We start from the raw sequence: 13,843 nt of genomic DNA, 5'->3' as shown, positions 1-13,843 counted from the left end.
AAATTGTTTTACATAAAGTATCTCTTAAAATATTAGCGTAATTAATTATTTAGCCATTTAAAAAGAAGGAAATCCTGCCATTTGTGACGAGGATGAACCTTGAGGTCATAATGCTGACAGAAATATGTCTGACAGAGAAAGACAAATACCATATGATCCCACTTATATGTGGAATCTAAAACACACATAAACCCCAAAACCTGAACTCACAGATACAAAGAACAGATTTGTGTTTGCCAGAGGTGCAGGGTGAGAGGGGGTGGGCAAAATGGGTGAAGGTGATCAAAAGGTATAGACCTCCAGTTATAAAATAAGTAAGTCACGAGGATGTAATGAAAAAATATACTAATGTAGCTTTTTGGTATAAATTTTATTTTTTCTTTGTTATTGAATTGATTCTGATTACCTATCACCTTGATGACTATTTAGAAATGAATTATTTTGAATCACCCAGTAGCCATTCCTGATGAGTGTGTGACTTAGCATCATTGACATGTACCAAATTTGGAATTAGATCAATTATCCAGATGATTATTTCAGTCATTTATTTATTTTTGGAAAAAAAATTTCTTTCAGCTCAAATTATCTAATTAAGACTTGCTACTCTGTATATATAAATGCAGTCAGAAGTTATTTAGTAAAAGCTTTCAAATTTGATTAATCAACCAGTATTCATTAGCATTTTTTAAATATAATAAGACACTATGTCAGGCACAGGAGGAGATATGACATAAGTGGGTAAAAATGAAAATGTAGAAGAATTAATACACTATACTAAACACAATGTGCAACAATTGAAGGAAGAACAATGGTAGCAGAGAGATTAAATTCCCCAAAGGTCAGAAGAAGGAAAAATCACTTTCCCACAAACTCAAATGCTCCAAAATTATAACTAAGTATCAAAAATAATGTTGGTACATTCTTTCAACTAAAAATATTTATTGAGCATTGAACCTATGTATGACATAGTACCAGAGGACTTCGGGGGATGGAATGATAAGTGTCACGTGATCCTTTTCTTCAAATTATTTGCTATAGCATAGGTTGCTAGGACAAGTAAGCAAATACCAAGAATGGTTAGCAAAATGTGATATACCATGCATGAGGTATTCAACAAAGTTCTGTGCGAAAGAGAAGGAAGAGAAGGAGGAAGAAAAAAGCTACACACTTATTCTGCTATATAATGTTCATTTTGAGGGTTTATTCCACTCTTCCAACCCAAAATAGAAAATCAGTTAGCAAAGATGCTGTATTTAACATTAACTTGAGGAATAAATTAAAGCACAGATGAACTTCACGCAATATGAGAAGTATCTTCACATCATTAGCCTGTGCTCTCTAGCAGCTGTCACACATAAAAGCATTCTTAAGATTATTTAATAAAAGATTACGTTTTCTAAGTTATATGAATTGTAAATAGGTTTGAAACCATAGTTAGATGTTTATACTTCATTATTTAAGTGTGGAAAAAGAGAACCAAAATAGAATTGTGTATATAGGTTATAAAGTAAATTGTACCCAGGCAAAAACCTTTGCTAAGATTCAGATACAGACACCACCCCTTTGCAGTATTTTTGTTAAATGTGTGAAAGAAGAAATCTGCATTTTGAATGGCCTCCATGACATAATGACACATTCTTAAATTTGTAAACAACACTGTGGTAAAAAAAATTACAATAAATTGCATACAAATCCCATTTCTTTTCTCAAAATAGAACAGAACAAAAAGGAATAGCAAAAGTTGCTTAATGTACACAGAAAGGGAAAAAAAAAGGATCCTCCTTTCTCCTTCTGCTCCTAAGGCATTGTTATAAAAATATACATCTATAACTACATATATATCTATATCTTCATGTCTTGTATAAGGTAGTTTTTCTTTTGGCATTAAGTTTTAAGTAGTCACACTTATTCAAGCCCATCCTTAGAGGGTCTTGAGCAGAATGTAAAAACTAAACCAACCTTGACTTTCTCTTACCCACTGCTCAGTAGTCCTGAGACTACTGGCAAAATTCTGCTCTGACCCCATTCATCAGCCTAAGCTGCAGCATAGATACAGTAAAGCAAATAATTCAATACAGTGATGCTTTATTTCCTGAGATTGTTGATCCCAAGAACTAACTCCCATGGCTATATTAATGTCGTCAGTCACAAATAGAGCTGGACAGCCCAAAATTACTAAGACTTGTCCCTATTCTTCAGCTGCTTAAAAAGATACAAAGAAGTAAGAATGGACAGTGTTATAATCAACAGGCAGTCAACAGTTTCTATTAAGGTACGTGTTCTGTAAATTGTAGCCTTTCTTCAAAATTAGCTGTTTCCAAATTATATTCCAAATCTCTCCATTCCTGATTCAATCATAACCATTCCAATTTTATCATTTTCATATGTTAGAATTCTGTTAAATATTTAGTTTGGATAAATAAAGGATTTCTATTGAGTAAACTGAAAATATTTCTCTAAACAAAATGCATTTTAGCTATTTTCATAACCATCATTATTCACATCAGAAAGTGCCCATCTGCAAACTGTATGACCCTAAAACCCTGCATACCTCAAGTGAAATAACCACATTCCTAGTGATTTTATTACATGTGATACTAAATAACAACAACAAAATCCCTTCAGCTAGCAGTTAAAAATTGTTAAAATTGAAGAAAAATATGCAAACACATCCAAACATTAAAACTATTTATATTGTATGCAAACAAAAGGGAAATTTTTTTAGCTGAGAAATGAGGGTAAATTAAATCATCAACTCTTTAGAGAACACTTCTTGAAGAAGTGGAATTGAGGACCATATTTATACACAGAATTTTAAATAGGTCACATCTTCATTGTTTATAATATGTTTGAAGCTGACATGGAAATGTGTGCATATGCACAGATAGGTTAAAATGTATCTGACATTTCCCCACCATATTTTTTCAGTTTCAATGAAAGTTTTATGAAATGTCTATTCATAATTATCAGTGTAAGAGAAATGGTTTTTCTACCATGCCAAGTCTGTATCATCATCAATAAAACTGAAGGATGTAAATAAAGAACTAACTAGAAGAAAACTCAAGTCTTACCTGCACAAAAGTACCTGAAGTATTTCTGTAATAAACAGAATAATATTGAATAATCCCATTAGGTTTTGAAGGAGGCATCCAAAAGAGCATTATTGATGAAGAACTGAGATTTGCATAACGAACATCTTTGGGAGGATCACTTGGTGCTATAAAACAAACAATTGAACAAAAAACTGCACCTGTGGCTCTAAAGAATGTCTGCAATGTTCTAAATTTTACCTGTCTTTGATAAGCAATAACCACTGTTTTTCAAAAGAAAACTTAAATTAGGTATAACATCTAATGAGAGGTCAGAATTGAAATCCACAAGGCTCATTGGGCCAACTCTCTAATATCGTATCACAGCAAAATCCAAGCAGAGGACAGATAGATTTCTTACTAAAGAAAGTAAAACACTATCCCACTTCTAAAACATGCCACTGCCCTGTATTGGAAAACAACCTTGTAACAAGTTTCCAATATAAAACACATAATATGAAATTCTTATTTAACTTAGAATCTTGAAATCGAATAATAGAGAAGACAGTGAGATGGCTTAATGCATGTTATTTTGTTTCATTTAACAAATACATAAAATACTAAGTGTCAAGTTCTATACCTAGTGTATTTACAAATATAAACTCATTTAATCCTCATAAGGACCCTGTTAAGTAGGTAATGTATTGTTTCCATAATATAGATAGGAAACTGAGGCACAGAGAAATTATTTTCCCAGCATCACACAGCTAGGAAGTGACCAAAAAGCAATTTCGCTTCCAACATGATGACAGATATTAGGCTTAGTAATACATTTTGATATTTAATACTTTTTTTTTTTTGCATAGGATATTTTTTTACTTGGCCTACATCCAAAAGAACTCACCTCCTTCGGGTGTTCGAAAGTTAATGATACTGCTTCTCATTTTCCCATCACCAAACCTTGTGCTAGCTGTTACATAAGCACTATATTCAACATTATAGTCCAAATCTGAAAACTCTAATGATGTTTCAGTTACATTAATAGTTTTTAATGATGACCTATCCCTGTGAGAAAAAAAAGATCTGTATAATTGACTATTAAATTAAACATTACATACACATTTTGAGCACAAGTATATTAAAAATAAGCAACATTAATGCACACAAATGTATTAATCCAGACTAATAGGATAAAGACACCACTTATCCTGAAATGCTAAAAAGGGTGAAATTAAGAATAATTCAATAAATAATTTTTTTTGTTTTCAAGTATACTGAGTAATTCAATCAAGTGTTAATAAGTTGTTCATATTAGAAGTTACTTGGACTGATTTTAATAGATCTCTAGGAATACTGTGTGGTCCAACTAATTACAGCACTCCTTTTCATACCCATGTTTTACTTGTTCAAATATATGTTCTTTTTAAGTGTTGGTGATATCTTATATATACCCTTTATTTGTCAAACAAATTCATTTTTCATACATCGTACAAAAGTAATATTTACCTCAGAGAAATTCAAAGAGTAAATATCTAAATAGTAGTATATAAAATAGCAAACCTGTGTGTTATTCTTTACTAATTATAGTAATTAATTACCCTTTATTAATTTCTAAATTAATTATGTATTATGTATGAAATTATGTAGTAACTGGAAACAAATTGAAAATGATCTATGTATAACATACAGAAAAGGAAAAGGTAGAGCTCACATCTCTCATCCAGTTAAAATCTGAAAAGTATTTAAAATGTCATTCCAGAAAACACAAAAAAATGTTGATTATTAAAATCTCTTCAGGTCACCTGGGTGGCTCAGTTGGTTGAGTGTCCGACTTTGGCTCAGGTCATGATCTCACAGCTCATGAGTTCAAGCCCCACGTCAGGCTCTGGGTTGACAGCTCAGAGCCTGGAGCCTGCTTCAGATTCTGTGTCTCCTGTCTGCCCCTAACCCACTCGCATTCTGTCTCTGTCTCTCTCAAAAATAAGTAAACATTAAAAAAAATAATAAAAAAAAATTCTTCAAGTAAATACTAAAATCTCAAGGAGGGAAAAAAGGCTAAATGACAAAATGTTGCTAGGTAATATGATACTGCAATTATTTTATTTCAGTCACGCTCATATAGTTTCTATAGTTTTGAATTAAGTATAGGTTAGAATCTAAATTAAAGAATGAATATGTACATAGTGGTACTGAAAACTGCATTTAAAAAAATTAGATTTTAAGACCAATAAAGTTAATTGTGAAAGAATTTAAGGGAATATGATCAACATTACAGCAAAAGTGTATCAATCTCATGCAATCCTATTTTTTCCTTCTTTAGTATCACATGGCACCCAAGAACTAAATGGGTATTTCCTCTGAATATAAGATGCTCTTTCTTTGCCATTGAAATATTGGAATTCTTAAATCATTAAGAGGAATAATAGATTATAAGTGAACTAAGGGTATCCACAAAGACACAGACATTTCAGCCATGGTTTAACGATTACAAAAGTGTCAATTCACTCCAAATATAGGTATGGTTATCTGAAAAGTAGTCAGAAAGGTTACCATAGTGAGAAAAATATGAATTCAGAATCTGTGACTGTAGACCAACAGGATTAGCAAGGCTATTCAGCAATTTGAAACAGTTTCTTCAGATAGCTTCTCTCAGAAGCAGTAGAGACTTTACTGAGACCCAGGAGGGGGCTTTTAGAACTTAAGGCTGTGGCTGTTAGTCTCAGAGAAAGACGCTTTGTCATAGAAACTTTACCCAATTCTTTACCCCTGTCATTGGTCACAGGTCATTAGAACACTGCAATATGGTTAATCCAATTCAGATCTCTAAAACTGTGAAATTAGCTAAAGTGATCTAATTGCACCATATCTATTTTTAAAATTCCTTTTCAAGCATATTTTTCAATGCTATCTGCTGCCTTGCATCACTACCTTCTTGCCCTGACTGCAGATAAGTGTCTGCCTACAATAAGAAGAACCCTGATTACATTCCATAGATAATTTAGAATCAAGGCAATTACCTGGAAAAGGCAGATCAAAAGCAAATTTTGTCTCACATACCCAGGTATTTCAGTAAGAAGATAGTCTTTGTAAACTGTCTGAATAACAAAGTCAATAATCCACCTCTGCATGTACAGATATAGTTTCTACACCTACCCTGGTTTACCTCAAGACAAAATAGTACTAATAAAATTTTCAGATACTGATAATGTTCTTGTCTGTTTGGGGCTTGTTCTTCTTTTGTAGTCTAGGATTGTCGCTATTTTAACGACTAAGGTAAAAAAAAAATCTGAGCATACATAAACGTCAACTGAAATTTCATTTCTGATCCAAGTTCATAACATAACTTAGATAAGAGATAGTTTGCTATGTAACTGAGAACTAGGAAGGGGAAAGAGAGAGAGGTGTTGCAGTCTCTAAGGATCTGACTCCCTCTTCCTTGCTCTTATGCAGTTGTCAGATTGAAGGAAAGACGCATAAATCTTCAGAGAACAGAGAACAGCCATCTCTGTGAGCAACCCTGCAGCTCTGATGAGTCACTCCCTCCATGCATGAGAAGGCCTACGTTTGACACTGCTATAATCTTGGTTTTAACTGGTGTAGTTTAAAGATCTGTTTTGTCCGTATTACTTTGAAATACTATAATAGGGATATTATATGTTCCATTAGAGTGTTTTATTTCCATTTATAAAAGTGTATGTTCTTCTATATCTTGACCTTGTTTTGCTTTACTTATGTGATAACAATGATCTACATCATTATTTTTTTGTAATTGCCTAATTTGGATGTATCATAGTTATTCAGCCATTCTGCTGTAAAATTAACACTTAGGTTGCTTCCCACCCCTCTTTTAGTTACTAACTGTGACACAGCAATCATTTTTATACAAATATCTTTTCATAATGGTCCTTGGATTTCTGTAGGTTAAATTCCCAGTGGTGTAATTATTACATCAAATGGGTTCATTTTTTTTAATTTTAATGATTACTGTTCTAAAAGTTGTTTCTGTTCCAAATTATAAATTATTATAATTTAGAACCACAACAATGTGTGAGAGCACACCTTTGGCAAACTCTCATTACTAGTCTGGATATTAATCTTAATTACTGCAAACTTGACTCAAAAAATATTTTTAATCTGCAAATCCCTAACCATTTGTGAGGCAGAATATCTTTTATATGTATATTGGTCATTTGTGGCCCTTTTTTGCATAACTTATGCATTTTCTTTTCTATATTTTATTGTAGTGTCTTAAATGGAGAATATATATTAGAGTAGAAAGGCACTATTCTTTTCAAAAAAGTTTTTAATATTTATTTAGTTTTGAGAGAGAAAGAGTGTGAGCAGAGGAGGGGCTAAGGGAGAAGAGGACACAGAATCCGAAGCAGGCTTCAGGCTCTGAGGTGTCAGCACAGACCCTGATGCTGGGCTCAAACTCACGAACTGCAAGATTACGACCTGAGCCAAAGTTGAACGCTCAACCAACTGAGCCACCCAGGTGCCCCTAGAAAGGCACTGTCCTTTTAGATAGTGCTCCAAACAAAGAAGTACAGATACCTTCCTAGCCCCTCTCAATTTAGAGATGATATGTATGCAATCAATATCCAACAAAATTTATTGAGTATCTACTTTATGCAGGAACTATGTTAGACACAAATATGAGTAAGATTCAGCCCCTATCCTCAAAACAGACAAAATAGTAAATAATTATAAAACCTTTCATTAATAAAAATGGGATCCCTTTAATGACAATGACAACACCATCTCCACCCTGCCCCACCAGTGGCTAACAGCAAAGAAAAAGAGATGAACAAAAAAATTAAGCCAGTAAAATTTGATTATTGGTAACATCTAGAAAAGGAGAATACAACATATCTCCCAAAGGTGCAGGAAATTGTTGATCAGAAAGCTAGTTTGTAAGGATTGAGAGCAGAATAGGGAGTTGAGTGAGGTGGGGGGAAAAGAAAGGAAGCCTCCCTGACAACATAGGTCTAAATCTTACATATTCAAAATTATAAACTGTGTATAAATGGAAGGAATATAAATGTTAACAATACTTATACTCTAAAATAGATAACTTCAACAACAGGCAAACCTCCTAGCCAGGGTCAATTTTCAAACTGAGGAAAAAACTTGAGGGGAGTTCTCAGTGCATTCATTTTACTGATTTAATACCAGAAATTTATTAGAACATTTTTCTAGCTAGAATTTTTTTAAAGCTTGAAAAAAATGATAAACCAAAAAAAAAAAAAAACCCAAAAAACCCAAAACCAAAACCAGAAAACCCCAGACTCATAACTATAGACAATAAATTGATGGTCACCAGAGGGAAGGCAAGTGGAGATATAGACTAAAAAAAAAAAAAAAAAAAAAAGTGAAGGGGATTAAGAGTACACTTATCATCATGAGCACTGAATCATGTATAGAATTGTTGAATCACTATGTTGTGCAACTGAAACTAAAAACACTGTATGCTATCTACACTAGAAATAAAATAAAATTTGAAAAAAAGAAACTTCTTAGAACATTTTAAAAGCTTTCTTGAATTTGACAAATCGAAATTATTTGAATGACCTTGAAACAACTCTGAATAAATGTAGGATACAGTTTTTCTGTGTACACTCACTGGTAACAACAAGAAAATGTCTTGGGATGGGATTCATAGGGTCTTTAAAATGAAGTTATTTCCTAAGTAATTTATGATTTTTTTTTTATCAAAAGACAGACCACATTGTGACATCTAGGGCATGAAGGAAATTCTAGAGTATAAAAGCAGTTTCTCTGGTCTCGTTTAGCACTTTCTTTACTCATCTCTTATCACATCAAGTTCACACTAAGCAGCAACTGCTAAGAAGGAATCTTGAAGGAATCTTGAATACCAAACCACCTGGGAAGACTGAAACCAATTCCCCCGTTTCCCTAAGTGTGAACATAAAAGGTTTTCTACACAAGATTTGAGACCCTCTGAAAGGTCAGGGTCTTAATTCTAATCTTCATCATTTGATATTTTGTTCCATGTGGGTAATCTAACCTGATGACACATCCTTGTTCATTCCTATGTATTTATATTCAAAGTTATAATATGCCATTATCTAAATATTCTAGATTAATCATTTCACTCATTAAATAACACTTACAAAAATAATTTCAAAATCCACTTACTTGACTCTCTCAAATATTCTCTTCCTCATACGAACAAGTGATTTTCACTAATTTTGTCACTATAAGGAAACCACTCTTCTATGTTGCACCTTACTCTAGAACAGTACCTCTGCATAGCTGAGTAGTACCAACAGATTAGCAATTATGTGTTAAATAACCCCAAACTAGCAAAGCATCATATTCTATGATGCTAAAGCTTTTCCAGAGTTTCAGAGAAAGTCAGAGTCAAAGTAGGGTATTTATTTGTTGTTGCTGTTGTTCTCATTGTCATTTGGTTGGCTTATTGATTTGCTTTGATTTTGTCTTGTTTGCCTTTAGCAGAAAAGACACATTTATAAGATAAAAGGAAAAAGCCATTAAAGAGAATGAGGTTGAAGCTGTGGAACTATTTATAAACCATGATCTTGGAGAAGACACAAGGAATTAAGGTCCAGAAGACAGGAGGAGGAATTGTGCTTGAGCTGAAGGAGAAGATCTCATTCCTTGAGAGTGGATGCAATTCCTCAGGCCATAATAAGAAATTTGGATTTTATTATAAGAGGCGTGGAAAGTCCTTGGGAGTATTTTCTCCAGCAGTATGATCTTTGGGTACGTGGTTAAAATATAACTTTAAAATCCCTTTCAATATTGAGATACATATTCTCTCCATAAATAGACATATTCAAGATACAGGGTGATCTTGCTGTTGTCCACACAAGCTTCTTCCCGTTAACCATATCTAGTGAAATTATTTGAGCTCCTACATCCAGTTACACCCTGGACTTTTCAGCTATGTGTCAATAAATTTTCATTTTTGCCTAAGCTAATTTAGGTTGAGTTTAGTCACTTGAAACTAAGACTCTTAACTAATACCTTGTCCCATTCTTCCAGCAATTTCTCACATGCCTTGATCCTGAGTATTTTCACCATCTGCATCACTTCTTGAACAAGCTCTACTTTGTCCATATACTACTTAAACTGCAGAGATCAGTAATCCAAATGGTTTACACATGAAACAATATACTTATTTTATCACAATGAATATAGTTCATCAACTAATGCACACCAATAAGAAGATAGTGATTTTTTTGGTAGAAATTACCCATATGAGTTAATGCACTAAGCTTAATTTTTTATAACCCCATAAGTGTTTATCACAAGTATTTTTACCAAACTAAGATTTCCCTAATCCTGTAAGTACACAGCTGAGTATTTAGAACAAATGCCAATTATAACACTTATTCCTAGTGATTTGAGAAAAGCATGATTTGGGAATAAGACAGACTTATGTATGAATTCTGATTGTCATCTTCTAGCTCTGTAAATTTAAGTAAACCTTTACCTCAAAAGTCAGTTTCTGTACCTACAAAATGGGGACAATATTCCCCTTATGGTATTGTTATGAAAAATAAATAAGTAAAAAACCAAAAACATTTGTCCCAAAATGCTAACTTCTACACTATCCCTTTTGAGCCCTTTTGTCTAGCTCTTCAAGATGTTTCGTTCCCCAAATCTCTAATGCAAGCAAATCACAATGTCTCCCAGATGTGTACATATCACAAGAGTGATTAAAAGACCCCTAAACTGAGGGTGTAAGAACTCAAGATCCACACAAGCAAAATCAATGACTAAGAAGATTGGACTTGAAATAGGATGTGGTGGGAACTGTAGTAAATTGCCAAGCAAACACTCCATCTAAAGACACCTTCTATTCCACTCCAGCTGATTTTCATCATGGGCAATATGGCAAACTATCCTGATTTCTATAAGAAACAAAGGAATCTGAAGTTTCATTAGGTATCTATTAATTTTGAAATGCTGGCAGAATTCTATTCAAAATTTATTAATTTATTAACTTTATAGTATAATAAAGTTATGTGAATGTGGCTTCTCTCTTAAAATATCTAATTGTACTGTACTCACCCTTATTTTTGTGATGATGTGAGATGATAAGACGCCTACGGGATGGGATGAAGTGAAGTGAATGATTGATGTAGGCATTGTGTTGTACCATTAGGCTATTACTGACCTCATGATCTGTCAGGAAGATCATCTACTTCCAGGCCACAGTTGACTGTGGATAAGTGACATTGCAGAAAGCAAAACCACAGGTAAGGGGAGACTACTGTACTGTTTCCACTGAGATGATCTCCTTGTTTATCAACCTATCTTTACAACCTTCCCATTCTGATTATTGATCTCTCTTGTATTCTCAAGCAGGTCATTTAAGTAGGGTAAAAATATTTTAGAAAACAGGAAAAAACAGAACTTAGCAAACTTTTAGCATATAGAAGGCTATTTCCAAAGGTAAGGTTTTATGATATGGGGGAAATTATTCGACCAATGACATCTAACAAAACGCTGCATTAGAATTGTTGTGACCTCCTAATATATTATTTAGAAAGTATTTTTAGAATTATTTCATACACATATTTTATCTTCAATTAGTCTACAGTCATTTTAAAATTACATATGTATTTTTATCTCCCCACAGAGTTTAATAAACATCTGTCAGGCTGACTGACTCAGAATTACTTCTCAGAATTACTACTAAGAAAATGAAAAACATTTAAAAGCCAAGATTTGTGTATAAGCTAGAATTTACAGCATTACTTTCACTCCAGTCTTTTAGCTATACCTGATAAGGCATTCACATAGAAGCTTTATAAACAAAAAAGAAAACTATTGTTAAATTTTACTAACTATATGGAAGAAAAATTATTAAACAAATCCAGGCTGAACTCAACTACAGATGGTTCCCAACTTATAACATTTCCATTTAGGATGTTTTCCATTTTGTGATAGTTTAAGAGCAATACATATTCAGCAGAAAGTGTACTTGAAATTTTAAATCTTGATCTTTTCTCAGGCTAGCCATAGGCAGTATGATCCTCTTTCATGCTGCTGGGCAGAGACAGCAAGCCACAGTTCCTCGTCAGCTCCATGAATACAAGGATCAACAACCAAGGCACTTACAACCATTCTGCACCCACACCACCATTCTTTTTCCGTTAAGTATTCAAGAAATTACATGATATATTCAACATTTACTAGAAAGTAGGCCTGTGTTAGATGATTATGCCCAACTGTAGGCCAGTGTAAGTGTTCTAAACACATTTAAGGTGGGCTGGGCTGAGCTGTGATGTTCTGCAGGTTACGTGTACTAAGTGCATTTTTGACTTCATGATATTTTCAATTTACAATGAGTTTATCAGGATGTAACCCTACTGCAAGGGAAGGAAGGTCTATGTAAAGTAAATAAATAAACTTTGTATCAGTTTGCTACAATATTACACCTCAGTCCAAAGTGTATTAAAAGAATAAGATAACTGCTCTAACAGGAATTCATTTATTTAATGGTGGTTGCTCTAGCAATGCAAAGATTGTTTATCACTTAAATACAAATAAGCATAATTTATCAATGTAACTGATGGAAAAAATGCTACTTTACCATCTGGATAAATGATAAAAGTTATTTCATAAAACAGACCTTAAAAGGAAATGTCATTTTAAAGCAGATTTCTGAGCACAGCATCTACAAATCAAATGTTACTCACACAGTAGTGGTTATAAAATGCCTGCACATTAACCTTCACCTTGTAGAGCTATTTTGTAAAGAATATTCATGAAAAAGAGAGAAGTCACTCAGTATAATAAAATAAAATTGGCAGTCTGTATTTTGTAGATATACTGAAAATAGCAAACATCCAAAGATGTTTTTATTTTTTTTTTTAGTGTTTATTTATTTATTTGGGGGGGGGGGGTGGAGAGTGAACATGAGTGGAGGGAAGGGCATAGAGAGAGGGAGAGAAAGAGAATCCCAAGCAGGCTCCACACTGTCAGCACAGAGCTCGATATGGGGCTCGAACTCACAAACTGTGAGATCATGACCAGACCCGAAATAGTCAAACACTTAACCGACTAAGCCACCAAGGTGCCCCTAAATAAAGATGTTGCTTTCAAAAGAGTTTGGTAATTACTAGAAAGCCGAAATAATGGAAACTGAGAAGAGAAAAATGTGAACCCCTGAAATAGGAACTTTGCTAATAATGATACCACCATTTATACAGTATTTTAAGAGAATCACGCAGATAATTGAATGGCAGGGCCAGAATCCAAACCCATGTCTCTAAAAGCATTCCAAGTCCCAGTTTAACAACAACAAAAAAATGTAACATTAAAAGCTTCTATAAGGAGTTCTTCCTATATCCTTTGAAATCTAATCTCTGAAACTTCTAGGTTTCTAGAGTTAATATATTAAGAATTTATTCCTCTGATTTCAAATTATTAAATATCTTTGAAGTTTTAGTAAATTTACACATCTTCAAAAAAATCTTTATTCTAGCACTTAAAAATATTCACATATTCATTCCAACAGCTTTATCAGGCTTGGCCGCCCAATAAGTTACATACACACTCAGGCACTTGGAAGGCCACCCAACGGCCCTTTAACTGACCAAGGCAGGGCAAAGTGGCCACTTTCCCACAATTGGACTCCAAGTTCATTTTTCACAAGGACACCTTCCTCAAAATAGGCTGTGGGCAGTTGCAGTTGAACCTTGCCTCTGGATTATGAAACCAGTGAGGTTATCATGATTCTCATGGCTACTTTGATTTCAGAGTGTCTTATTTTTTGAAGTAGAACTTTGTGAATGGAGAGGCTAAGGTACTGCCTT

General features: G+C 33.6%; 1 protein-coding gene across 1 annotated transcript in view; it reads right to left on the bottom strand.

Annotated features, from left to right (window-relative positions):
* The window catches only part of PTPRQ (protein tyrosine phosphatase receptor type Q), a 199,271-nt gene that overhangs the window by 135,033 nt on the left and 50,395 nt on the right, over positions 1-13,843 (bottom strand). The window contains exons 18-19 of the mRNA XM_042944646.1: positions 3,934-4,094; positions 3,072-3,217 (exon numbers count right to left, since the gene is read on the bottom strand). Coding sequence (XP_042800580.1) covers positions 3,072-3,217; positions 3,934-4,094 — 307 coding nt within the window. The remainder of the gene's footprint in view (positions 1-3,071; positions 3,218-3,933; positions 4,095-13,843) is intronic.

This window comes from Panthera leo, chromosome B4, assembly GCF_018350215.1.
Source record: "Panthera leo isolate Ple1 chromosome B4, P.leo_Ple1_pat1.1, whole genome shotgun sequence".
NCBI lineage: Eukaryota > Metazoa > Chordata > Mammalia > Carnivora > Felidae > Panthera > Panthera leo.
The sequence above is the reverse complement of the archived record's forward strand: the minus strand, read 5'-3'. Positions and strand labels throughout refer to the sequence as shown.